This window comes from Helobdella robusta (genome assembly GCF_000326865.2).
Source record: "Helobdella robusta unplaced genomic scaffold HELROscaffold_22, whole genome shotgun sequence".
NCBI lineage: Eukaryota > Metazoa > Annelida > Clitellata > Rhynchobdellida > Glossiphoniidae > Helobdella > Helobdella robusta.
Window position 1 is genome coordinate 978,271 of NW_008704170.1, and position 25,788 is coordinate 1,004,058.

Sequence of the window (25,788 nt, forward strand, 5' to 3'; positions counted from 1 at the left end):
CGTACTCCATTTCAAACAGGATTTAAAATATCACGATAAATCTTTAACAAATTTTTAGAAATTTTTAACGTACGTAAACCCAAAAAAGAAAACTACGAGAAATTTTATTTATAGAAGATGGTGGCCAAAGAACGGTAAAATGTGTAAAAGCGATAATTTTCTTCATCCAGCATAGATCATTTTACCATTATATTCATGGACGTATACACATGTATATAATATACGTATTTCATATTATATGTTATATCTATATCATTGTTATATTATATTATGTTACATAAATGTTATATTCTAAATATATGGATATATATATATGTATATACATCTATCGATACATATACCCACCTATGATTATAATACATTCCATTTGCTGCCTTGAATTTATGTGAATAAAATTCTATTGTCCGTAGGTAGAATATAATTTTTTTACTAACGATTTATAGATAGGTATTTCTCGGTCATCGAGTTATCTTTGGTATGGATGTGAATAAAAATTAAAGGACAATCAATCCAAGTCTACGATATGCAATAAAGGTAGGCGTTTTGAAGGACACTAATTTGGGGTATACGTCACAAATGTGGAGTAAAATATATTTCGTATATGAATATATACATATAATTATGCGTCATACACAATACAAATGTACAAGTATATGTACTAATGAGTTTTCAGCCAAACAAATGGAACAAATAAAGAAAAAAATTGAAAAACAATCCATTATTTGCATAATTTTACTGTTGTGAAATTTTGATAAAAAAAAATAACAGTATAATAAATTAAACAAACAAGATTAGCAATGATTAACAAGAAATTTATCATAAAATCCATCAATGATCATGCATGCATGTAATTAATTTGCAGCATTATTCGTTGCAGTAGCGTCTTTTTTTGCTGTCTCTGACGCAGGTTCAGTAGCTGCCTGGCTTTCTGGGATGGTCACCTTTTTGAGACTTTCCACTAACTGGACAATGTTCTGAGCTTGTTTCAAGAGAGGCATGTCAATCATGCTGCCTTCAAAAACAAAGGCACCCTTAACGAAAAAGAAAAACAATTTTATTTTAGGAATAATTCTAAAAAATTATCAAAAGTGCATTTGATGAAAACTGAAATGCCTAAATAACACAAACAAAACAAAAAATTGCTTTGAATTACACGGAATCAACTCTACTAAGAGCCAACGAAAAAGCCATGAAATAACTTATTGCATTAAAAAATTTGGAGAAACTTGATGAAAAATAAACAATGAATGAATTTCAAATACTAATCAATAACCTTCCCTTGAGCTTGGTGTTCATTGAAGCCAGCAATCAATCTTGTGGCCCAGTCAATTCTCTGAGCTGATGGAGTGAAGCATTCCTGGACGACAGGAACTTGGGTGGGATGGATAACTTGCTTGCCTGTGAATCCCATTCTTGCTCCCTCTAACGACTGCTGTCGTAAGCCTTCTAAATCTTTACAGGATTAAGTTTGGAAATATTTTAATGAAAATATATGGTCTTGGTCCCTAAAAGATGCTTGTCAACGCCGTTATCAACGTTGGTCATGTCAAATGAAGCAAAGATGGGACAATAATCCCTGTAACGAATCATCAGGTGCCTTGCACCCAAAGATGTCTTAGATGCAAACAATACAGGAAGGCCTGAAGGCACTAAATCTCAACAAGAGGCATGGAGACAAAAGTTGATGTCAGGAATACAAAAGTCAAACCAGAAACGGGAGAAGACTATAAATGAGGATTGATTGAAAATATATGGCCCTGACTGTGGTATCATTATATTCATCAATCAGGAATTTTAAAACAAATTCAATAACAATTTAAATGTTATTAACAAAATTTCAATAACAATTTGTTGCATTTAGATTGAGCACTATGCACTATATAATATCAAGATAAAAATCAAGTAGAAATAATTTGAAAAAAACTTCTAAGGATTGTGACAACAAAACTGAAGCTAAAAAATATTGTACTGAAAATAACCTTTGAAATCAATGTGGACAAGATCAATAGCCTGCATCTGAAATGCTTTTGCAACTAGCACAACCTTCTGTCTGGCATACATTATCTCAATGGCATCTTTTGTCCTTTCAGCTCCTGTTAGCAATTGAATTAATACAAAACTCAATGAATAAAACTATTTAGTTAGGAAAAATAATCTCAATCTTAAAAGAAAAGAATGACCTTTTTCTAATAGTAGAAAAAAAACTTTCAATAAATTAAGGAAGCACTTGAATTTTGCTCACCAATGTTAGCACAGAAGTCATCAGAGCCAAATACAACACCCTCCAAAGACAATGGAACTCCCAACTCCATCAACTCAACAGATCGTCTGCAGATGTTTTCAAAGTTCAACAGACCCAGAGCAGATTCAATGAAGATTATCAAGTTGAACATTCTGTGCTTCTCCTTGTTCATGCCTTCCAATATTGACACCACTGTTTCAGCTAGCTAGGCAATGAAAGGTACACATGATGATTCAAAAATGAAAAAAAACATAAAAAAAGTAGTTGAAGAATAAATTCAATCGAAATATTATTTGTAAGTTACTGAAGGTTACCCATTCAATGTTGGATGCCATCTCAACTTTTGGAAGCATGAGTGTTGGAGGCAGGTTGCTGGCACTTAGAACAACTTGTAAATCTTCTTTCCCTAATCCACTGGACACTGAGTTGATGCGTACGATCGGTTCAGTTCGACCAAAATGTAATGTGTCGAGTGTTTTTTTAATGTTGACCCTGGCAGCTTCCTGTGTGTGACAATAATTATTCATTTATATGTATAATTGATATTGTAAATGTAATCATTACATTAAAAATGTAATGATTACATTTTAATGAAATGTAAATAAAAAATGTAATGATTACATTTTAATGAAACCACTGAGAAATGAATTTAATCAATTTGATATTACTAAACTCAATTCTTTTAGGAAACTGAATTTAAAAACTTGAAATAAATAATTGATTTGATAATATAATTAATTTGAAGTTTTGAACACTTAAAATGGGCAACCTTACTGCTGACGGCCACACCATCTTCGCAATCGAGCACGACACAATCGGCATCTAGATTGGGAATTTTACTAATTTTACGCTCGTCACTGCCGGGTACGTAGAGTACAGCCCTCCGGGGTACATACTTTTTAAAAATTGGATCGGCCTTGATGGGAACCTTTGAAAAACATTTGGGGCTGTTTAGTCTGGACACGGAAAATGTTAAATTCTTGAAATGCCTTGCAAACATAACTTTAAAAATGAAGATGAAGAAAATAAATTATATGTTAGTTTCCTTTTTCAACGCCTTTTCGTAACAGCACATGAAGAAAGTTTATTTATTTTTAAAGCGTTCACTGCTAGCTAAGGTTACATAAACTTCATTAAATTACATCGCTAATATCTGTTTAAAGGTGTTTCTATGAAACTTTTAAGAACTAATGTTACAATTTCTATACAGATTTTCAATGAAAAATCACTTTATTACAACTATATTTGAAATAAAACAAATTTTGATGTCCAAAGAGTACTTAGCTGAATCCGATTTAAAAAAAAATTTCTTTTTTCAATGTTTATTTACGTTGGTTTTATCGTCTCTATTAAGTAAAAGGATGCTTCGCTGCGCCCTAATCCGTTGCATCCTGACGAAGACGAACAAATCGTCCAATAAAAATTTATTTAAATATTTTAATAATTGTAAAAACTTAGGAAATTGGAGAACCTCTTCACCAAAAAAATGGTCAGAGAAGCCATCGACCGTCTTAGTTGCAGGTCTTGGAGTTACGGCGGGTACAATGTTGTATTTCTACTACAATAATAGCGCAGACGAGCACACAATACGCGCCCTATCGTCCCCACCGCATACAATTGATAAGAAAACTTCTATAAAAGTAACAAAGCGCATAAGGAGCAATACAGACAACAACCACAATTTGAAATTAACATTGTATCAGTATCAGTCCTGTCCTTTCTGCTGTAAAGTTCGGGCCTACCTGGATTTCAAAGGTATACTAAATGCATGTGTGTGGTATGATGTGTGTGTTAAGTGTGTGTGTGTGGTGTGGTGTGTGTGTTAATCGTGTGCGTGTACATGTGATCTGATAGATAACTCATGTGTAATAATGTAATATAATATAGTATAGTAATTAATAGTTCATTTATTTATCATAGTTCATCTTTTCTTAATGAACATTTTTTTTACTATTTCACTATTTCATCAATAAAATTGACTTCAAATTAAAAAAATTTTTTTCATTTTATTAAAGTAAACGTTTTTTGTTTGTAGGACTCTCATATGACATAGTAGAAGTAAACTCAGTCACACAGAAAGAAATAAAATGGTCATCTTATAAAAAAGTCCCAATACTATCCTGTCGTATTGGGGACAAAGAAGAGGTACAACTAAATGACTCATCAGTCATCATCAGTTGTCTCGAAACGTATTTCTTGGAGAAACCACCGAATCAGTCTATAGAGAAAGTAGCTTTATATTATCCAAGTTATGAAGTAAAGAATGTTAAAGGGAAGATGGTGATGCAATTTGAGAACAAGTACTCCATCATGTATGGCGCTGACAAGAAAGTTCCAGATGATCAACAGGTGATGAGGATTATTCAAATTTCTTAATATGAATGTTTCCTTGGATCTGATTCAGATTTTCAATTCAGTACCATATTCTAGCTAACTTACATGTTTGCTTATGTCATTAAAAATTTACTTGAAATACATTTATTTTAAACTTTAGCATTTTATTATCACATATAACGGTTGTTAAAATCCTATCAATTGCTGTTATTATCTCAAAACAATTCTAAAGGCACTGAGATCTCTTTTTTCAATTTTTACTTTAAAATATATTTCGATGAAATTTTTGTTACTACAATTTAAAAAAAAACATCAAAAAAATTTATAAAATTCAAAACTCACCAGAAAGTTCAAAGATGGCGTGAATGGACGGACAACATGTTAGTCCATAGGATTTCACCAAATATCTATAGATCTCCAATGGAAGCTTATGATACCTTCCAGGTTTTTGCCAAGGTACCTCTACATACATACACAAACACACATGTAGCATTGATCTAACATCACACAACAACAACAACAACAACAAACACTAACACTAACATTAGCCAATAACAACATACATACAAACAACAACAAATACAATTCAACGCTTATAAAAAACAAGCATACAAACAACGAATACAATTCCACAGTTACAAAAACATACCAACAAGCAACACAACCTACCAAAACAGACAGGAGAATGGAAGGAGATTTTTGGGACCTTCCATACAAACCTCATTGTCATAGTTGGCTCTGCCGCCATGTACTTCGTCGGGAAAATCTTAAAACGTCGTCACAAACTTCCTGATGATGTCAGAGACAGTTTATATGAAGCTTGCAACGAATGGTGCAGAAACATCTCCTCCACAGATAAGACAAGCAAAGAACAGAAAAAAGACACTATATTCAGTCCTAAATTTACCAAAAACACTACACTTGAGAAGGAAATATTTTACGGAGGTAAGGAACCGAATTTGGCGGATTTGGCAGTGTACGGGGTGCTGAACGCCATGGAGGGTACGGCCGCTTTTAGTGATGTGCTGAATCATACGCCCATCGCTAGGTGGTTTTACGCAGTTAAAAGTGAAATTAATTCGAGAGCCGGAAAACGATTGAAGGATGGTGACGTCGACAAGTATGCCGGAAGTGATGACGTAATCGTCGGTGGAAAAGCTGGAAGTTCTGTCGGCTAACTGTTGATGTCGATAATGTTCATGTTGATAACAATGTTGATGTTGATAATAATGATGGTATAGTAATAATAATAATAATGATGATGCAATGATAAGAATGATGATCGAGATTATACTGCCATAAATTTTAGTCGGCTCACATGATAATGACAATGTTTGACGATGAGTAAATGTAATAATGGATTCTTAATATAATGTCTGATACAGATCTTTTTTTACTGCTCTTTATATATACACACACGACGATAATGTGATATTTCATTGCAAACATGGTGATGAAATGACTAGAGTGATGATGATTAAAATGATAAGGTTGACAATCTTTTTAGCAATTACAAACTGTTTTTTTTCATACAATATATTGCGATGATGACGTGACTAATGTGTCCGTTTGGGCGGCGCCATGGTGTAATGGCTAAGGTGCCCGACATTGTTGATGCAGTGTCCGGGTTCGAATGCAAAAAGATCCCCGCCTATCGCATGCAAAAGTGTGTGATGCGTTGACTTACGTGTTTGTTGTAATAATGATAATGCGCCTCAGTCGCTTGCCACGGCGCTATAGAAAATGATATTATTATTATTTAATGAATCATGTCATGTATACATAATGATAATAAAGTGACTAAACGCTTTACTATTTACCATGCGACGATTGTACGTGCTATCCGTTTATGCAAGTGAATCTCATTAATCACCAATCCCTCGCTAATATTTGAATATAATTATATTAATTGAAATAATATTAATTGAAATAATATTACTTGAAATTATATCAATTAAAACTAATTTTAATTATTATTAATATTATGTTTCAAACTTTTTAGAAAAGAAATCTTTATAGCATAACTACTTGAAACCATTGAGTCATTCGTTCGTGTATTAATTGAACGAACTTTAAAATCTTAGACAGCAAATTTTATTTTGAAAACTTAGTCATTAATATAATTTACATTTTAATTTAATACGATAATTAATTAATTGTTCCTAAGAAATTGTTCCAATTGTTTATTTCGTTTTTATTGATTTGTCGTTATTTTTCGGGCTTTAGGTTATGAAATGACGATGATGACTACTTTTCTGACGTTCCTATAAGAAAAAGAAGGGTATATTTTAATATATCAATTTATTAACATACAATTTAATTAACGGTTATTTTAATTACTAATTCATATTAATATTTCTATCATCCTATTAACATTATAACTCAATATAATTAACATTTTATTCCAATACTCTAATTCACAAATCGATAACTTCAACCAAGCCATTAATATTACAAAAAACCATTGCTAAATATCTACTTATCCATACAAAGAATGACATATATAAATGATAATAATATAAAAATGATATGATATCAGAAAAGTGAAATTGGAAATTCCAAATTACTACCCTAGGACTGGGAATCCAGAAAATCATCCAGGTTCTTGATAACAAAATCTTTCCCTGAATTTGATCAGTTGGTTAGTTTAGTTTTTTTTTAAATATTATTGCAATTATACAACGATAACAATATAAAAATAATTATAATTAAATAATTAATAATAAATAATTAATTAAATAATTATATAAATAATACAGACAATTGTCTCGATTGGTTAGTTTAGTTTTCAAAATCTTTTAAAGTTTTTAAATAATAATAATAACTAACAATCATCACAAGATATGCCGGACTTGATTATAGCATGGGAGAGCCTTCTGGCTACTTTCTTGAATGACTCCTATTTTTTAAAGATAATAAAATATAATTATAATAATTACTAATTATAATTAAAATCGTCACCATAATTTTCAGTAATGACGTCATTATCATACTCATCATCACGCTCATCATCATCAACAACAACCTTAGATTTAAATTTTCCATCCTTGTATAGTGGATTTAATGTAAGAACGACTGTCTTGGCCACATTTTTTAGTTCATCTTTATCAATATTATTATTATTATTCATATTATTATTAATTGTATAGTTATAATTATTATCCTTATTATTAATATCTATATAATTATTATTTATATTATTAATATTTGTATAATAATAATTATCATTTTTGCTATCATTACCGTCGTAATTTCGATTATCACTATTACAGGCATTGCTAGTTTTGTTGTTACTACAATCCACTTTTAACCTTTTCGCCAGAGAACTATCATTATCACCACCACCATCAATTATCACCGGAGCTTTCCTTTTTTTCTTGGCAGATGCTGATGATGCTGATGAAGACAACGATGTTGTTGCTGTTGATGATGATGTAGTCGACGATAATGATGCCGCTGCTACTGCTGCTGATGATGACGACGATGATGATGACGTTGCTGGTGATGAGAATGATGATAACGTAGTTGGTGGTGACGACCTTGAATAATTTTCACTTGGTGACGACCTTGAATGATTTTTACACGAGGACAGTGTCGATTCAGTTTCAATAGAACTAGCAGTACACCACTTAGTTTCACCACCACCATTATTATTATCATTATTATTATTACCACCATTATTATTATTGTCACCATTAGTGATACTGACCGCTTTGTTATCATAAATATCACCCGTGCCCACACCAACTTTAGTGTCAGCGTCATCTTCATCCACGCCACTACTCAATGGCTTCTTCTTCTTCTCAGGTATCTTGAAAAACGAATCCAACGTCCTATTGTCGCTCGCCTCTTTGTTGTTTTTCCTCTTTTTATTATTATTATTTTTATTGATATTATTGTTTTTATTATTATTTCTATTATCAATTTTTATATTGCTGTTATTATTAACGATAATATTTCGTCTATCTTGTGTATTCTTACTTATGTGTGATATTCGCGTTTTGGATGATGACGACGACGATGATGTAGTTGTTGATGATGATAGTGATGTTACCGACGACGATGTTGATGATGATGACGAAGACGACGATGATGATAATGATGACGAAGCTACTGTTGATAATGATGATGGAAGTTGTGATGATGATGATACAAAAGAAATTCTTTTTGCTATAGTTAATGACGATGGCTGTGGAATTACTCCATCGTCACAAGCATCATCATCATTATCATAATCTATATCATCATCATTATCATAATCTATATCATCATCATCATCATGGTAATTATTATTTTTATTATGAACATGTAAGTACTTACTGTTACTTAGGAGACTGTTAGAAATATTGTCATTAGCTGTACTACTACTAAAACTACCACCACTACTACTACTACCACTACTACTACCGCACTTTGTCAATTCATTACTTTCATTATTATTACTATTATTATTATCATTATTATTATTATTACTATTGTTATCATTGCGGTTTCTACTCATCAACAGCAATGAACTAGCAGTCATGAAAACAGACGATGTGGAAGATGATGACAACGACGACGATGACGTCACTAATGACGAAGAGGACGAAGATTTATAATTACTACCATTATCATTCTTACCACCATAACCATCGTCGTCGTCAGCATTTTTGCCTCTGCCTGTCATCAATTTTTCGTACAACTTCCCTGAGCTGGTGACTTTTTTAATATCAGCTGACTTCTTTATACATCTAGATCTGTATATCGTCATGAACTTACTCAACTGTGAAGGAATGAATGGATGAATGAATGAACGAATGGATGAATGAAATGGATGAATGCGTAGCTAAAAGAATGAATGGTAGAATAAAAAAATGACTAAATGGATGAATGAATGGTTGAATAAATGAATGAGTGAATGGATAAATGAATGAATAAATGAATGAGTGTCTATGTGAATGTATGGATGAATGAGTAGCTAACTGAATGAATTGATAAATGAATGAATGGATGGATGAATGTATACGGTGAGGATGATGATAAAGTGGATAGGGGGTAAAGACACAAAGAGTGAAGGATAAATAGTGAATGAATGATGACAATGAGTGAGCTTACTGCGATCTTGAAAAAGATGATGACAAAACAAAACAACAACAAAATTACCACCATTATAAATAATTCCGAATAAATAATTAAAATATTATTAATAAAAAAAATGTTAACGTGAAATATATCCGCCTCCTCTTCAATTGCAATCTCCCTAGCCATCTCAATTGGTACAAATACATTATTATTATTATTTTCATTATCATTATTATTTCTATTATGTTCTTCGATATTGCTTTTCAAAGCTGCCTCTATTACTTCCATACAGTTCTCTCTTATCTTTTTTAGACAAAAAAATTTATATTATTAATTGAAAAATAATTGAATTAATTAAGTAATAAATTAATATATAAATTTTTCTGATACTAAAATAATTCAATTTAATTAAGGTAATTAAAAAAACTACTTTAACGGTTAGACCGGGAATTTTTTGATCATTGGCATTTTTCAACGGACAGTCCCTACTGGCTGGCATCCAGACGGCTGCATTCATTACTGACTGGCTATTGGCTGTCTGGATTTGAATATCCAACAATGAATACTTATTGGCTGACTGTAGTCCAATCAAAAAAATTAATAAAATCAATAAAATAATCCGACATTTATTTAAGAAAAACGACTTTGGCGAATTTCTTGCCAAAAAATTGATGAAAAAAACTGTCTCCACCAAATCATTGAAAAAAATCTAAAAGGTTTCTGGCTCGAAATGGTAGCAAATAAAAAGACACACGCAATTTATTGATAAAATTCAAAGAAAACCAAAAAACGTTTAATAAAAATTTGTCAAAGAACAAAAAAAAATTCAATTACACGACACGAACGATGCTACCTCTGAAAGTTCAAAAGATTAAATCTAAATTGGAAGGATTATTTAAATGGAATAAACGTGGCTTTCTAAATTAATCTCAGCGTAATTATGCTGGTAAATAATAATTGATAGCAGCTTGATGACTCAACTATGACAGTTACATGTAATTATCACATCTCTGAAGTTCATGGGATAATTACTGACGTGATTAGAGCAGAGCAGAAACCTTCAACTTTGTATCGGCTTAATGAGATATTGATATATCAATAGATGAGAAAAAAATATGTCTATAGTATATAGAAAGATCAATTATTTTGAAGGAACAAAACAGAGTCTAATTGAAAGACTAACAAATTAAACGTTTTAATACATTTAGAAACTATCAAAATTAAATGAAAGCAGACTTCTAGATCTAATACTATTCAGTCAATTCAAGATACTATTTTAAAAAAACGTCAAGATTTCCATTACCAAATTATACAATTTCATGACCAAGATATTGAGTACTATGTGAATCCAATACAAAAAAAACTACCAGCCTAATTCACTATATTAACGCCACGTTCCATAAAAATTGAACTATAGTAATATATAATGATAACTACTCGCTCGATTCGAGGTACTATATATCATAAAGGTCAAGATTTCCATTACTAAGTTATACATTTTCATACTCAGGGGAGCTAAAAATGATAAATTTTCTAGTCTAAAAACTAAGTTTCACTGACTTTTAACAACACTGTACACAATTACAAAAACACTGCTTATGCTACTTATAACATTAACAATGGAATAATAATAATAAAAACAACAATACAACAACAACAACAGTAATAATAATAATAATGTCACCATAAAATAGCCTTCCCCTCACAAAAACATCAACACCTCACTTTTCTCCTTCTTTCAAACTCTTCTTCAATAACTTGCCTTCTCTCTTTTTTCTCTCTCTCCTCCATTCGACTGCTGCTGCTGTTGTAATACCCACCATCTTCATACTCGTCACTCTCTCTGATTGGTCGGTTTCCAATTTGGAAATTATCATTATTTACCATTATTTCTTTGTTTGTGTTATAACGTACACTACTCTCACCTTTTTGCTCCATATCTCCCGCCCCCGTAAAGATCATCATCGTAACTGTCTGTCCCCACACCGAACCCTGTATTCCCGACTTTCCACGAAGACTGTGCCCTCATCATCGAGTCGAAAAGTTTCTGGGTTTTTCGGGGATCGAGGCAGAAGTCACATGACCTGTTGCAGTCGATTGGCTGGTCGCCAAAGTAGGAGGAGATGGCGTTGTGGCGACATCTGTGGGAAAAATAAAATGGAAGAAAAACGAATTGGAGAAAGATAAATTAAACTTTTGTCAATTACAAGCTTTAACTACGTGAATAGGAAATGAAACAAATTGAATCAAATAGCATAATAGAATTGAAAATTACATAGATCTATTTGTTAAAATAAAAATTCCATTCAAAATAATTTATCCAAACCAAATAGATTAAAGAATTCTAATTAGAAACTAATTCTGAACAAACTGACTGTGGTTCTTCGATCATTTTAACAAGGAACTCAAAACTTTGCATTGAACATTTGTCTCTTCTGTTGCTGCCACCACAGCTGCTTCTCCTACTGCTGCTGCTGCTGCATTGCTGTGTACTCTCCTCTCATAATTTAATAATAATTATTAATATAGTTGGATTTTAATGGTATCATATGATATATATATAATAGGTATTTCTGATTTGGAATGATTCAATGATTGGTTTTTAAAAGCATCTATTCACTAATTGGCTTCATAGCAAATTTTTGATTTAACTTAAATGCTATTTTTGGAAGAAATAACTAATCTATTTTTTATTCAAAATATGTTAAAAATTATTTATTATCTACTTTATTTAAAACCTCAAAGCAATGAAATAAAATCAAAAAGTTAAGAGAGTAAAATGATAAAAAAAAATAAACCTTATTCTTTGATGCATTCATCTCACTTTGTATCAAGTAGGCCAATGTATTTTTATCTTTTATGGAATAATAAAGTCTAGAAATAAATAAAAAAAATGAAATAAAAAGACAAATTATATAATATATGTATATAATTATAATATAAATATATAATAATTATATAATATTAAATAAAAATTATATACTAATAAGGAAAATAAATTGCATACACACTTCAACAATTCATTGTTTGTTTATTTGAAAGAAGCATAAACAAAAATATGAAAAAAGAAAGAAAAAGAAACAGCAACAGACCTACAATAGGATTTCAGCCCATCCCTACCAGCTCGCCCTGACTCCTGGTAATAACCGGCCATCGATTTAGGCAGGTCCCAGTGGATTACAAATCTGTACACGAGAATGATTATCAAATTTAAAATCAGAAAAATAATGATATATAGTTAAATTTATTATAAAATAAGAAAAATGAATAATTGGGAGAAAGACCAACCTGACATCTGGCTTGTCGACTCCCATACCAAAACTAATGGTAGCAGTTATAATGGGCACCTTTCCATCCAGCCAATCCTGTTGCACGGAATTTCTGACGTCATTTTTGAGACCAGCGTGATAGGCCTTGACATTGAACCCTTCCAGGGTCAATCTCTCTGCCAGCTCATCGCACTTGTCCCGAGTTCTGCAGTAGATTATGCCACAACCGTGTGGTTTCTGGGGAGCGTTTAGTGGTTATGTGGCCATTGTGGTGGTTTTAATGTTTGGTGTTTTGTTAGAAATATTTAAATCTTAAAAAAATGTTAATTAATGTATGATTTAGATCATAGATTTGAAATATTTTTATCACCAGATAGTATAAACACACAGTTCTTAAGGATAAAATCAACTTCAATCTCAAATATATCTGTAACATTTCATACCAAAACTAAAAAATCATTCGGCTATGAAAATTAAACCAAACAAACAACTCATGTTTACCCAAACAAACAACTCATACCTACCCAATCTTTAATGTCCTTCTCATCTCCAACCCTCACAACATTCAAACATTTCCTGACAAACTCCAGCAGATCTTTAACTTCATCCTTAGGAGAGCCAAGTAAATCTTTGTATTTAACCTCATAGAATAAATTGCTTCTGAAACATGAACTTTTGAAGATTGCAATAGGCCTCTTCAGTGACAGATTACTAATAATATCATTGACTACGTTTTGTGTTGCAGTAGCAGTCAGGGCTATACAAGGTACATTGCCAAAAATTTTTCGAAAGTTTCCTAATTTTAGGTAGTCAGGTCTGAAATCATGTCCCCACTGTGAAACGCAATGGGCCTCGTCAACTATTATGTAGAGTAGTAAGTTTCGTTTGTGTAGAGATTTGGTAATGTCGAGAAATGTCGGTGTAGCTGCTTGTTCTGGTGTTATGTAGAGGAATTTTGTAGTTGGGGATACATTTTTTAGGTCTAACATCACCTAGTGAATGAAAAAATTAAACTTAATATTAATCATATTTTTACAATTACACGAGACAAATACAATTAATCAATGGTAGTAACATCTAATATCTTTAATTAAGAACTAATATACAAAATTTGACATACAAAAAAAATCATAAATTAATTTTAATTACCCTTTTCCTTTCAGCAGCATTAAGTTTTGAATTAATGGTCAAGGCAGGTATGCCTAATTTATTCAAACCGGCAAGCTGGTCATTGATGAGGGCGATAAGAGGGGATATCACGAGGCCAATACCCGATTTTGCCATTGTAGGTAGTTGGTAACAAAGGGACTTACCTGCCCCAGTTGGCATTGACACAAACACATCACTGTTTCCTTTTCAATTTTAATTTAGTTTAGAGTTAATTTCTAAATTTTTTATAAATTATTTAAAAAAGCTTAAAAAAAGTTTTAATTTTTATTTTTTTGAAAGGTGGATTATATTATAATTATAAAGTGTCATTTAAATTTTAAATTATGTATTATTGATAATGTATTAATGAATTGAAAAATAATTAAAAATAAACTAATTAATTTAAATAAAAATAAAATATATATTATTGAATTGACCATCATCTACATTTGTTCTGCATCTATTGCTATTCATACATTATTTATTTTACAAATTGCAATGACTATTTGAAAATGAGAATAAGTTTCTGACGAATTGGAACCTTTCATGATGGCCAAGATTGCATCTTTCTGCAACTCTGACCGGAAATTTTCGTGCTTAAAAATTTCTTTCATAACTTTGCCTGGGTCAATAACTCCTATATCGCTTGCCATTTTTAAAAGTTTTATTCATTTAATTCGTATTTTTCAAATTAAGGACATTTTTATTTTTTAAATTAAGGACAAAACACATTTTTTTTTAAAAAGTTGACAATTTTAAATAACTTTAAAAAAAGCGCAATATTTAGAATTAAAAAACTCGTTTTTGAAATTAACACACAAAATTGTTTACATCAAAAGCGAGCAAAGAAATTAAAATTTACATAAGCCAAACTGCCATTATTAGATTTTTGCATTCTCTGCTGGTGAAATTACTTTTACATTTGAATGAATATAAGTGCATATTTTCTTACAAAATTTGAAATTTCGTGTTTCACGTGTACTTACTATACCTCCATAAAATACAATAAAACAATTTTTTTCTTTAAAAAAATTAAACTCGAAATTTGAGCTGTTAAACCCATTATATAATTCCATGGTTAAACCATCAATTGATAAAATGAAATCCTTGTCGAGCCTTCAAGCGAAACAAGGATTTTTCATTAAGTTTCTAGCAGGTGACATAGTTGACGTAAATGATATTTACTTGGGGCTGTGAAAAAATCATTTCTCTCTTTTTTTAACTATAAATGTATTGAAGCATTTGAATTACAAGTGAATTAATTCATGTATAAATGAATAAAGTTTTAACCTGCTATATAATCGTCTCAAATAACTTTTTGCCCCGATATTTTACGTCAAACTCTCAATAAAGTGATTAAATAGTTCGTTGTTAAATTAAAACTGTGATGATTTAAGTAAATTATTCAAGTTTATAACAGTTATAATTAGATAGATAGATCATTAGAAGGTAGGTTAAAAAGATTGAAAGAACATTAATAAAATCATTCATGACAATAATGTATCGCTATATTTCGATGTTTATGATGGTAATACTTGCAGACGACGTGATAAATTCAGAGCATAGCATATTTAAATTACAACAACAGCAACCAACGCAACAACAGCAACCAACGCCACAACAACAACATCACGAACTCATACTCAACAGTTTCGCTGACAGCGTCCAAACCAGGCCCAAAAATAACATTAACAACCTTCTGGACAATAGTGACAACAAATTCCTCAAAAACTACTATTACAACAACAATAACAACGACGAAAAAACTTCCAACATCAACAGCAGCAGCAGCAGCAACAACAACAACAACTCCTACTACTACAACGACAAAATTTTAAGCAGCAGCAACAACAGCCGCAGCAAACCTACGACACCAATAGCAACGACAACAACATTAACAAAGCACAGTTTCAAAATTGGACTGTTGAGTCCGTGGAATTTGAGCTACGAGTTTAGCGGTTATACAAGTTCAAGTGCGGTCACTTTGGCTATTGAGAGGGTTAAACACGACCCACAACTTAGCCACAATGGACAGATTGATTTGAGGTATAATGTTGATGGTGAATTGTTGATTGGTTTATCGAATGAATGAATGAACGAACGAAGGGTTGATTGATTGATTGAGTGAGTGAGTAACTGATTGAGTGATCGATTAAATAAATGAATGACAAATAACTGACTGATTGATTTAAGGTTTATGGTAAATTGTTGATGTTCATTTGAGTCATTAAATAGATGAATGTAGTTGATGAATCAAGATTTTGTTTTATAGCTAAAGATGACCATCACCATCCCAAGCATCACCACCATCATCTACCATCATCTACTATCCTCTTCATCATTATCATCTTTTTCTTCTTCTTCTTTCTCATCTTCTCAGTTTCATCGCTAGAGACGACAGTTGCAGCAGCAAGGAAGCTTTGGGGAACGCCGCAGACCTTCTGATCAACGAATCAGTCGATGTTTTCATTGGACCGCCCTGCTCAGCTGGTTATATGCAAATTTTTTTTGGTATTTTATAGTTTTTTTTTAGTGAAAAATTGTGACTACAAAAAGTTCATTTCAGTATTTTTAAGTAGTGCATACGCAGCAAAGACACACATTGTTCATACAAATACACGTGGATCAATGTATCATATACAATTAATTACAAACCGCGTTTGACAGACGGAGATCTGTTTGTTTGATCAGTCCGGCCGCTTTTATTGTATCATATCACTATCATGTTGTATCATATCACTATCATGTTGTATCATATCACTATCATATTGTATCAAATCATTATTATAGTGTATCATATAACTATCATAGTGTATCATATAACTATCATATTATATCATTTCACTATCATATTGTATCATGTCACTATCATAATGTATCACGCACACCACTATTCTCCTCACAACCATAACATTTACACACACACAAAACACACACACACACAAACACACAAACAGCTTGCAAATCCGTGGCAGAACTCGCCTCCACGTTCAACGTCCCGATTATAAGCTGGGTTGCTACAGATCCGGAATTCGACGACAAAATAACATACTCGACACTAAGCCGAACTTTAGGAGCGTTCAGTAAAATGGGACTTTTTATTCTTGAAATTTTGAAGCAGTATGATTGGCGGAGAGTGGCAGTCGTCTCGTCCAATCATCTTCTATACAGGGACGCAGGGAAAGCTATCAGGTAGAGATTAGTGATTAGGAGTGTGTTTATTTCAATTACTGTACGTATATGGTGCTGACTATTGGGCGTCATTTGAATGTTAATTTGTTAAAATAAATGAAAATACAAATTAACATAAACTTATAAAATTCTGTCACTAATAACATTATTACAATTGTCTAATGTAGTTTGGTATTCGCTAAAAATAACTTGACGATATCCTATTCGGCCGAATACGATCGGTACCCGACGAACCGCACCATCAAATCGATTCTGAAGAATATTCAAACCGAAGCGAGAAGTTTGCGAGTTTATAAAATATTAGTTATATAATTTTTCGAAGCAATATGTTTAGTTAGTAGACCATAAATAAATGAAAAAAATATATGATTTTAATTTGATCATTCGTTCTTTTATTTATCTGTCAATCCATCCATCCATCCATCCATCCATCCATCCATCCATCCATCCATCCATCCATCCATCCATCCATCCATCCATCCATCCATCCATCCATCCATCCATCCATCCATCCATCCATCCATCCATCCATCCATCCATCCATCCATCCATCCATCCATCCATCCATCCATCCATCCATCCATCCATCCATCCATCCATTCATTCATCTATTAATTTATTTGCTTGTCTTTCCATGATTCATTCACTCATTCATCCGTCTATTCATCCATCCATCCACTAAAAGTCATCATCCTAATTGGACCGAAAGAAGAGCGTCGACTTTTTCTATTGGCTGCGTCTGATCTGGACATGGTCAGTGGTGATTACGTCTTCTACACTGTTGAGGCCCTACCGGAAAATGACCTCAGTAGCCAGGAATCCGTATGGAGAAGTGACGATGGTGACGATGGTGGTAGTAGAAGTGGTAGCAGAGACCAAGTGGCAAGAGTGGCGTTTGAAGCTGTCTTTCATGTTTGTTTTTTTGTTATGTTGGTGGCTTGCGCTTTGATATTTTGGCGCATTGTTGTTTGTTGTTGTTGTTGCTGCTGTTGCTGCTGTTGTTGTTTTTGGCTATCTATTCTTGAATTTTTCAAAAAGTTTATTATTTCTAAGTGAAGTATTATGCTCATTTTGTATAAAATGTTTTTCAGAAATGAAATTATTTCAAACAGATACGTCAGATAAAATTAAGCTTCGAATTGTTAGGTGACATTGGCGGCCCTGACGAACGACGAGATAAAAAATTTTCGCCGTCAAGTGGCTGAGAGGATGAAAACTGAAGTCTGGTCAAAATCTATTAAGAATTTCTCAACGCAAGTTGTCGCACAAGTTTGTCAATCTACCTGTTTGTTTTTCTGTCTGTTTGTCTGTTTCTCTGTCTGTTCGTTTGTTTCTTTGTCTGTCTGTCTATATGTCTGTCTGTCCTTTATTTATAAACTCTTTTCAAACTGCCAAAGGTTTCTACCATTACTGAATTGCAAAAAGTGAATATAGATGACTGGATGACGAAATGGCGTAATGGTTGAGACGCCATGCACTGTGTGTGTGTGTTTGTTTGTGTGTGTGTGTGTGTGTGTGTGTGTGTGTGTGTGCGTGCGTGCGCTTGTGTGCTATTGACATTTTGAAGTATCATTTAATAGAGGAATAATAGAGGAGTAATAATTATAACTATGATTATTTTAAAAATTGGAATTGGAATTATTCAAAATTATGATACATTTTCACAGGGAGATAGATTTTCTCCATTTTTATACGACGCAGTCATCTTGTACGTCACGTCCTTGAGAGAGATACTGAAGAAGGGAGGGGATGTAAGAGATGGAATGCAAGTGGTTGATAACTTCAAAGGCAAAGTTTTCCAAGGTTTCTGGTCGTCATCATCAATAATATTTGGGATATTTTTTTCACCAGATGTTATCATCTTTATATTTATAATTTTTTTTATCATCATCATTTTGGACATCATTATCATCTTCAAAATCATCGTTCAAACATAATCATCATCATCATCATTCAAACAACATCATCATCATTGTCATCGTCATCATCATCACCATCATCATCATCATCACCATCATCATCTTCGTCATCATCATCATCATCATCATCGCCATCATCATCATCGCCATCATCATCATCACCATCATCATTACCATCATCACCATCATAATCATCATCATCATTCAAACATTATCATCATCATCATTCAAACATCATCATCATCACGATCCTGCCACCAGGAATGACAGGCAACGTGGTGCTGGATAGCAACGGAGATAGAGGACCGGATTTCGTCATCATGGATTTGGATCCGGACACTGAAAAGTTTGAAAAAATTGCAGAACTCCTCAACACTAATAACGGGGAACAGGTCGATTTCGTATTCTTAAATAACACAGGGAACAACTTCGAATGAATCGCGTGGCTCTTTTCGCGTTCGAGCCCAAACACTACAACATCAAGACCAGACACCTAGACCATTAGGCCATCCCGCCTTCCTAAAAAAAATATCATTAAATAAAAATGTTTTCAAAAGTTAGTTTCTTAATAAGTTAGTTTCTTAATATGTTAGTTTATTAATCAGTTAATAAATTTCTTACCCATCCGTAATTTGAAAGGAATTTCGTAAAAATTTACGACCACCATGTTGGCCAGGGGGCAGACGAGGGCACCAACACGCACCCCCTGATATACCCCCCTGTGGATTCTACAATGAACACTGCAAAGGGATATCAAGTTTTTGCATTTATATATGATAGAAATATCATTTTTATAGTATCATTTTTATTTCTATATCATTTTTTAAGGTATCAGCCGCAGCAGTAGTAGCAGCAGTAGTAGCCACAGCAGTAGTAGTAGTAGTAGTAGTAACAGCAACAACAGTAGTAGTAGTATTAAAAGTGGTAATGATGATAGTATCGAAATAAAAATATTCAAAATGATAAAAAATTACTAACAATAGTAAATTATAGTCTAGCAATTATGATAAGCCGGGCAAATACGGACATATTGATCAAATGCAGTTTCTGACGTCGTTGTGGTCACAATCGTTGTCGCTGCCATCGTTGCGTTTGCTGCTACTGTAGTTGTTTTTGTTCATCTATACAGGTGTTTCTGTTACTATTGTTGTTGTTTTTTGTTGTTGTTGTTTGTTGTTGTCGTGTTTTTTTTTTGTGTTGTTGTTGTTTGTTGTTGCTGTTTGTTGTTGTTGTCGTGTTGTCGTTGTTGTCGTGTTGTTGTTGGTGTTTATTGTTGTCGTGTTGTTGTTGTGTTGTTGTTGATGTTTTTTTGTCGTTTAGTTATTTTATCGCCAACCAAATATTATTATTTAACATCATTCGTCAAAATCAAAATAATAAAAAAATAAATAAAAATATTAACACTACCAATTATTAAATTGTAAATGGTAATGATAATAAATAACACTAACACTGATAACTGTAAAGTTAAAATTAATAACAATCATCATCACCATCATCGCCATCATCATCATCATCGCCATCATCACCATCATCGCCATCATCATCATCACCGTTATCATCACCATCATCACCAGAAAGGCCAGATTTGAGACCAGTTTATTAGTTCAATCATGGAAGTTATCGTATTCGGACATTGAGATGGTCAGTGCTAAGGGGTCAAAGAAGGGGTCGAGTGTATCGGTTAGTATGAAATATGTATGTACACATGGTAAAGCGTACACATGGTAAAGCGTACACACACTTGTAAAACAGTAAAGCCAATACTCTTGCAACACATACTCTAATGTACACTCGTCAATAAATTACATTAAGACGTTATTATCAAATGCACTATTACACCAAAATAAAACAGAATACGACAAATAGTGGTCAGAAAATTAAAAAAATAGTTTTAATTCCATAATTATAAAAAAAATTGCCAAAAAATTTACTAAAAAATTTGACAGAATAGTTTTAATCCCAAAATGATGAAAAAAAAAATTGGACAGATGCTGCAGACGGCTGCCAGCCTAACAAGCAACAGCACGGAAGACGAAGACCTCTCGAAGAACCGATCCTCAAACCCAGCATCACTGTGTCCGAACTCGAGTAGCGGAAAAGGATCGTCGCAATTCCGCTCCATCGCCAGTCTCGGTACGGCCACACAGCAGCAGATATTTTCCGACGTTGGCTACTACCGCGGCGTGCTAGTGGCCATCAAACACATCAGGAAGGAACACGTGCAAGTGTCCAGGGAGATACTGCTGGAGTTTAATCAGGTCGGTGGGTGGGTAGCTGGTTGGTTGGTTGAATTGTTCTTAGTATGTGCGTGTGTGTGATGTTTTATGTGTATATGTGTGTGTGTGTATGTGCGCGTGTGGTTTGTGATGTTTTATATGTGTGTGCGTGTGATGTTTTGTTTCTGTGCGTGTGCGTGCGTGTGTGTGTGTTTGCGTATCTAAGAAATTTCTTAAATTTCACTACTTAGTTGAAAGATATAGCACACGATAACTTGAACGTGTTCGTTGGAGCATGTACCGAGCCACCGAACATTTGCCTTGTTTGGCACTACTGTAACAAGGGAAGTATTCAAGTAAGTTAACCAATAATTGAGTTCATATATATATATTATTAATAATGATAATTTTTAATTGATTAATTATTTAAGCGAGTAAATACATTAATTACAAAAACGTAATCAAAAGCCACATATAATAACACCAGGACATCATAATGAATGACGAGGTCAAACTGGATGCCGTCTTCAAACTTTCATTTCTTATGGACATAGCAAAGGGTATAATACAATGCTTATACCACACACACATACACACACACACACAAGCACACACATACTCACACACACACGTGCATGGACATATACTTATCCATTTTTATGAAAAAAGGCATGATATACATGCATAAAAGCCACCTACATTCACATGGAAACTTAAAAAGCTCCAATTGTTTGGTGGACTCCCGCTGGCTAGTCAGGGTCAGTAGCCATTATTATCATCATTAATACTACTATTAGCACGGTGGTGTAGTAGTTAAGATGCTTGGCAGTACTGTTCGAGTGACCGGCTTTGATTTCAAAGTCACCCTAGCTTTTCACATACTGTGGCATGATTTTAACCCACTATAATACGTCTGGAGAATGAGAAAGTTATGAATATATAACGTAATCATTATCATCATCATTATTAATAATGTTAATAATAATTATTATAATTATTGTTTTTTATAAGATAACAGATTACGGTCTGCCAAGTTTTAGTAGTGGCCAGTTTTTTGACGAATCAGAACAAGATGCATATAGACGTAATTATTTGATTATTATTATATTATTCATTATTATTATATTATTCATTTTTATATTTATTATTATTCATTTTTATTATTATTATAAATTATTGTTATTATTTTAAATCATAATTTTCCCAGGTAAACTTTGGACCGCCCCAGAATTATTGAGGGAGAACATACCCCCTAAGAACGGTTCCCAGAAGGGTCAGACTTTCTTATTACAATATATTTTAATTATTAAATTATAGTTCATTATATTTATTATAATTATTTTTCATAAATGGTTTTAGTAAGATAATTAATTTGGCGTTTAATTAATAATAATTTATATAATATTATAAATTATAATTTAATACAATGAAGTAAAGATTTTTTTTAAATATTTTATCCTATACCAAGTACTTTTTCAATATCTTATTTTATATTGTATAATAAAGTTTATACCAAATGTTATTAGCAAGGATTAATGATGTTTGTATGTATGTTTGTAGTTTGTTTAAGTAGAATTTTAAAATGTTAAGCGCTTGTTGATTATTTCTAAAAGGTGACGTATACAGTTTCGCCATAGTAGCGTACGAGATTATAACAAGGTCTGAACCCTTCCCCTTTGATTTAATGACTGCCAGAGGTTTCTATTTCGTCCTTCAGTTTTTTTTTTTTATTACGTAATACAATCACACATACACACACACACACACAAACACACACACACACATACACACACATGTTCAGTGAAACGCACACACAAACGCAGACGCATACACACACAAAAAAAGACACATTCACACACAGCCAATCACACACACACAGATGCACACATATATACAAGACACTCGTGGTAAACAGACGCGGTAAATAGGGTAAGAAACGGTGAAAGCATCCCGTTCAGACCATGCCTACCCGAGACAACGGATGTTGGCAAAGCTGTCCTTGACCTCTTGCGAGCTTGTTGGCATGAGGTTCCAGAACACAGACCCAACTTCAACCAGGTTCGAACTGTTCTTAAGAGGCAGGCCAATGGAGAGTGAGGAATCATTTTCTTTTATAAACTCTCATCGTCTCATTATCACGATATCAGGATATCATGGTATCACGATATCGGGGTATCATGACAGCAAACTACCACAACCATAGGATAAACATAATGGATAGCGTCCTGAACTTAATGGAGAAATATGCCTACAATCTGGAGGAAATAGTTGAGGAGAGGACACAGCAGCTGTTGGAAGAGAAGAAAAAAACTGATCGTCTTCTCTACAGGATGCTACCGTCGTTAGTTTGGAAATAGAATTCTGGAAAATTGATTGTAGAGCGCTTCTATTGAGTTGTCTTCAGGAGGCGTTTATTTGTGCTTTTTTAATTCTATCTTTTATTCTTTCATTCAGCGTTTTTGTTTATTTCTTTTATTTTTTGATTCTATCTGTCTTCATCTTTCTTTCTTTAAATCTTTATCATTCTTTTTTGTTGATTTTTTGCGTTTTCTGCTTATTACTTGTCGCTTTTTCATTCTTTTCATTTATTCCAACCTCATTAAATTGTGGAAGGATTGTTCACAAATGAAAGAATGATACATTTGAATTCGAAGATACGATGCCTCTGCCTTTGATTGATTACGGATTGTTAACGTTCTCAAAGTTGGACTGAACAAGAATACATTACAGTTAAAGTGTACATATATACATATATAATAAATAATTACCTGAAATGTAAATTTTCCAAGCTTTTTAAAAATACCAGAACCGTTGCGGAACAACTGAAAATCGGGCGGACGGTGAAGCCAGAATCGTACGACCAGGCAACCGTCTACTTCTCAGACATCGTAGGGTTCGCCACACTGGCCTCTGACAGCAACCCCATGCAGATTGTCGACTTCCTCAATGATCTCTATTCATGCTTCGACGTTATCATCGCGCAACACGACGTCTACAAGGTGTGCTGGCTGGCTTCAATCGGTGTTTCGAGTTTTGTTTGAAATAATTTTGGATGTCTAGATATTTTTCCGGATTTGTTTGGATGGTTTCGTTTAAATGATTGCAAATCTAGAAACTTAATCAGCAATTCACGGATATCAACTGTCAGTTGCCTGATTTGGTCAAACTAAGCAAACCAAAAAAACAGCCAGCGAAACTAAACCAGCAATTCAAAAACGAGACACTATGAACACTTCCACCAAACATGCAAGCAAACAACACACCACAACACGAAAGGTTGAAACAATAGGAGATGCGTACATGGTGGTCAGTGGTGTTCCGGTAAGGAATGGACAGAGACACGCGGCTGAAATTGCGAATGTTTCATTGGATCTCCTGTCAAGTGTCCTTTCATTAAGGATTCGTCACCGGCCAAACATTCAGATACAATTACGCGTCGGTTTGTCAAGCTGTTGTTATCATTCTACTACTCTTTCTAATATTTTCTATTGCTCTGCTTCTCTGTTTCTTTTTCTTTATATATCTCTCTTTCTACCTCTCTGCATTTCTCTTTTTTAATCTATCTTTCTACTTATGTTCTTCAATTCATGTATCAATCGCATTAGAATGGGACGTACATCAATTCACTCACACGCACCCGTACACACTACTACTTTTGACCAAGTTAGATAAATCGTTCATTCACCTCTTTCTTCCATTCATCTTTCAGCAACGTTCACATGGTCTCAAACAATATAACAAATACACATACACACACCCTACAAAAACACAGGCATACACACGGGACCCGTGGTAGCGGGGGTGGTTGGGCTGACCATGCCGAGGTACTGCCTATTCGGGGATACGGTCAACATGGCCGCCAGGATGGAGTCCAGTGGAAAGCGTTAGTAACGATCGCTACAATTTTCACCATAGGCTATTCTGTTACACTTTACGGCGTTTTGACTGCTATTGATAAACTCGTCTAGTAGAACTAATTACATACTAACCTTATGCCTACAAATTTTCACACACACAAACTTAACAAAACAAAAAAAACTCAACAAGAAAGCATGAACAAACACAGGCACCCACACACGCACACACACTCACATAATCGCTCCCGTACAGCTCTGCACATCCACGTAAGCAAGCAGTCCTACATAGCAATTTCGGAAATTGGAGGTTACGAAATGACCTTGAGGGGTGAGATGAATGTCAAGGGCAAAGGGTTGCAGACCACTTATTGGCTGCACGGAAAGGCGGGCTATACGAAGCCCCTACCGCCGCTTGAATTGTGAACTCTCATTGGTTGGCAAGTTGTTGGGCGTTGCGCTGATTGGACGGTGACGGAAAGACTACACTCGTATATTTAAATATTTATTTACTTCATAGAACTAGATAGCGACATGTAACTTGAT

At 33.4% G+C, this 25,788-nt stretch overlaps 4 protein-coding genes across 4 annotated transcripts; 2 read left to right on the plus strand and 2 right to left on the minus strand.

Annotated features, from left to right (window-relative positions):
- Window positions 1-575: 575 nt before the first annotated feature.
- On the minus strand, window positions 576-3,368 carry HELRODRAFT_185528 (hypothetical protein). The gene is made up of 6 exons (XM_009018616.1): window positions 3,012-3,368; window positions 2,557-2,745; window positions 2,243-2,447; window positions 1,980-2,093; window positions 1,274-1,452; window positions 576-1,031 (listed from the first exon to the last, which is right to left on the minus strand). The coding sequence occupies exons 1-6, from the start codon at window positions 3,240-3,242 to the stop codon at window positions 852-854; spliced, it is 1,098 nt and encodes a 365-aa protein (XP_009016864.1). The 5' UTR covers window positions 3,243-3,368; the 3' UTR covers window positions 576-851.
- Window positions 3,369-3,786: 418 nt separating this feature from the next.
- On the plus strand, window positions 3,787-5,754 carry HELRODRAFT_78591 (hypothetical protein; the record flags this gene model as incomplete). The annotated part of the gene is made up of 4 exons (XM_009018617.1): window positions 3,787-3,997; window positions 4,278-4,591; window positions 4,922-5,032; window positions 5,269-5,754. The coding sequence occupies 4 exons, from the start codon at window positions 3,787-3,789 to the stop codon at window positions 5,752-5,754; spliced, it is 1,122 nt and encodes a 373-aa protein (XP_009016865.1).
- A 6,597-nt stretch (window positions 5,755-12,351) lies between these two features.
- On the minus strand, window positions 12,352-14,672 carry HELRODRAFT_78061 (hypothetical protein; the record flags this gene model as incomplete). Its single annotated transcript, XM_009018618.1, has 6 exons — window positions 12,352-12,514; window positions 12,733-12,825; window positions 12,929-13,146; window positions 13,470-13,901; window positions 14,059-14,261; window positions 14,600-14,672. 6 exons carry the CDS (start codon window positions 14,670-14,672, stop codon window positions 12,352-12,354), a joined length of 1,182 nt encoding a protein of 393 aa, XP_009016866.1.
- Window positions 14,673-20,660: 5,988 nt separating this feature from the next.
- HELRODRAFT_78187 (hypothetical protein) lies at window positions 20,661-25,668 on the plus strand (the record flags this gene model as incomplete). Its single annotated transcript, XM_009018619.1, has 14 exons — window positions 20,661-20,896; window positions 21,301-21,430; window positions 21,640-21,744; window positions 21,876-21,948; window positions 22,058-22,146; window positions 22,400-22,472; window positions 22,596-22,661; window positions 23,002-23,085; window positions 23,304-23,481; window positions 23,592-23,729; window positions 24,195-24,387; window positions 24,665-24,827; window positions 25,161-25,271; window positions 25,499-25,668. Coding segments are annotated over 14 exons (1,809 nt in total), but the record flags the coding sequence as incomplete, so codon positions are not given.
- Window positions 25,669-25,788: the final 120 nt, after the last annotated feature.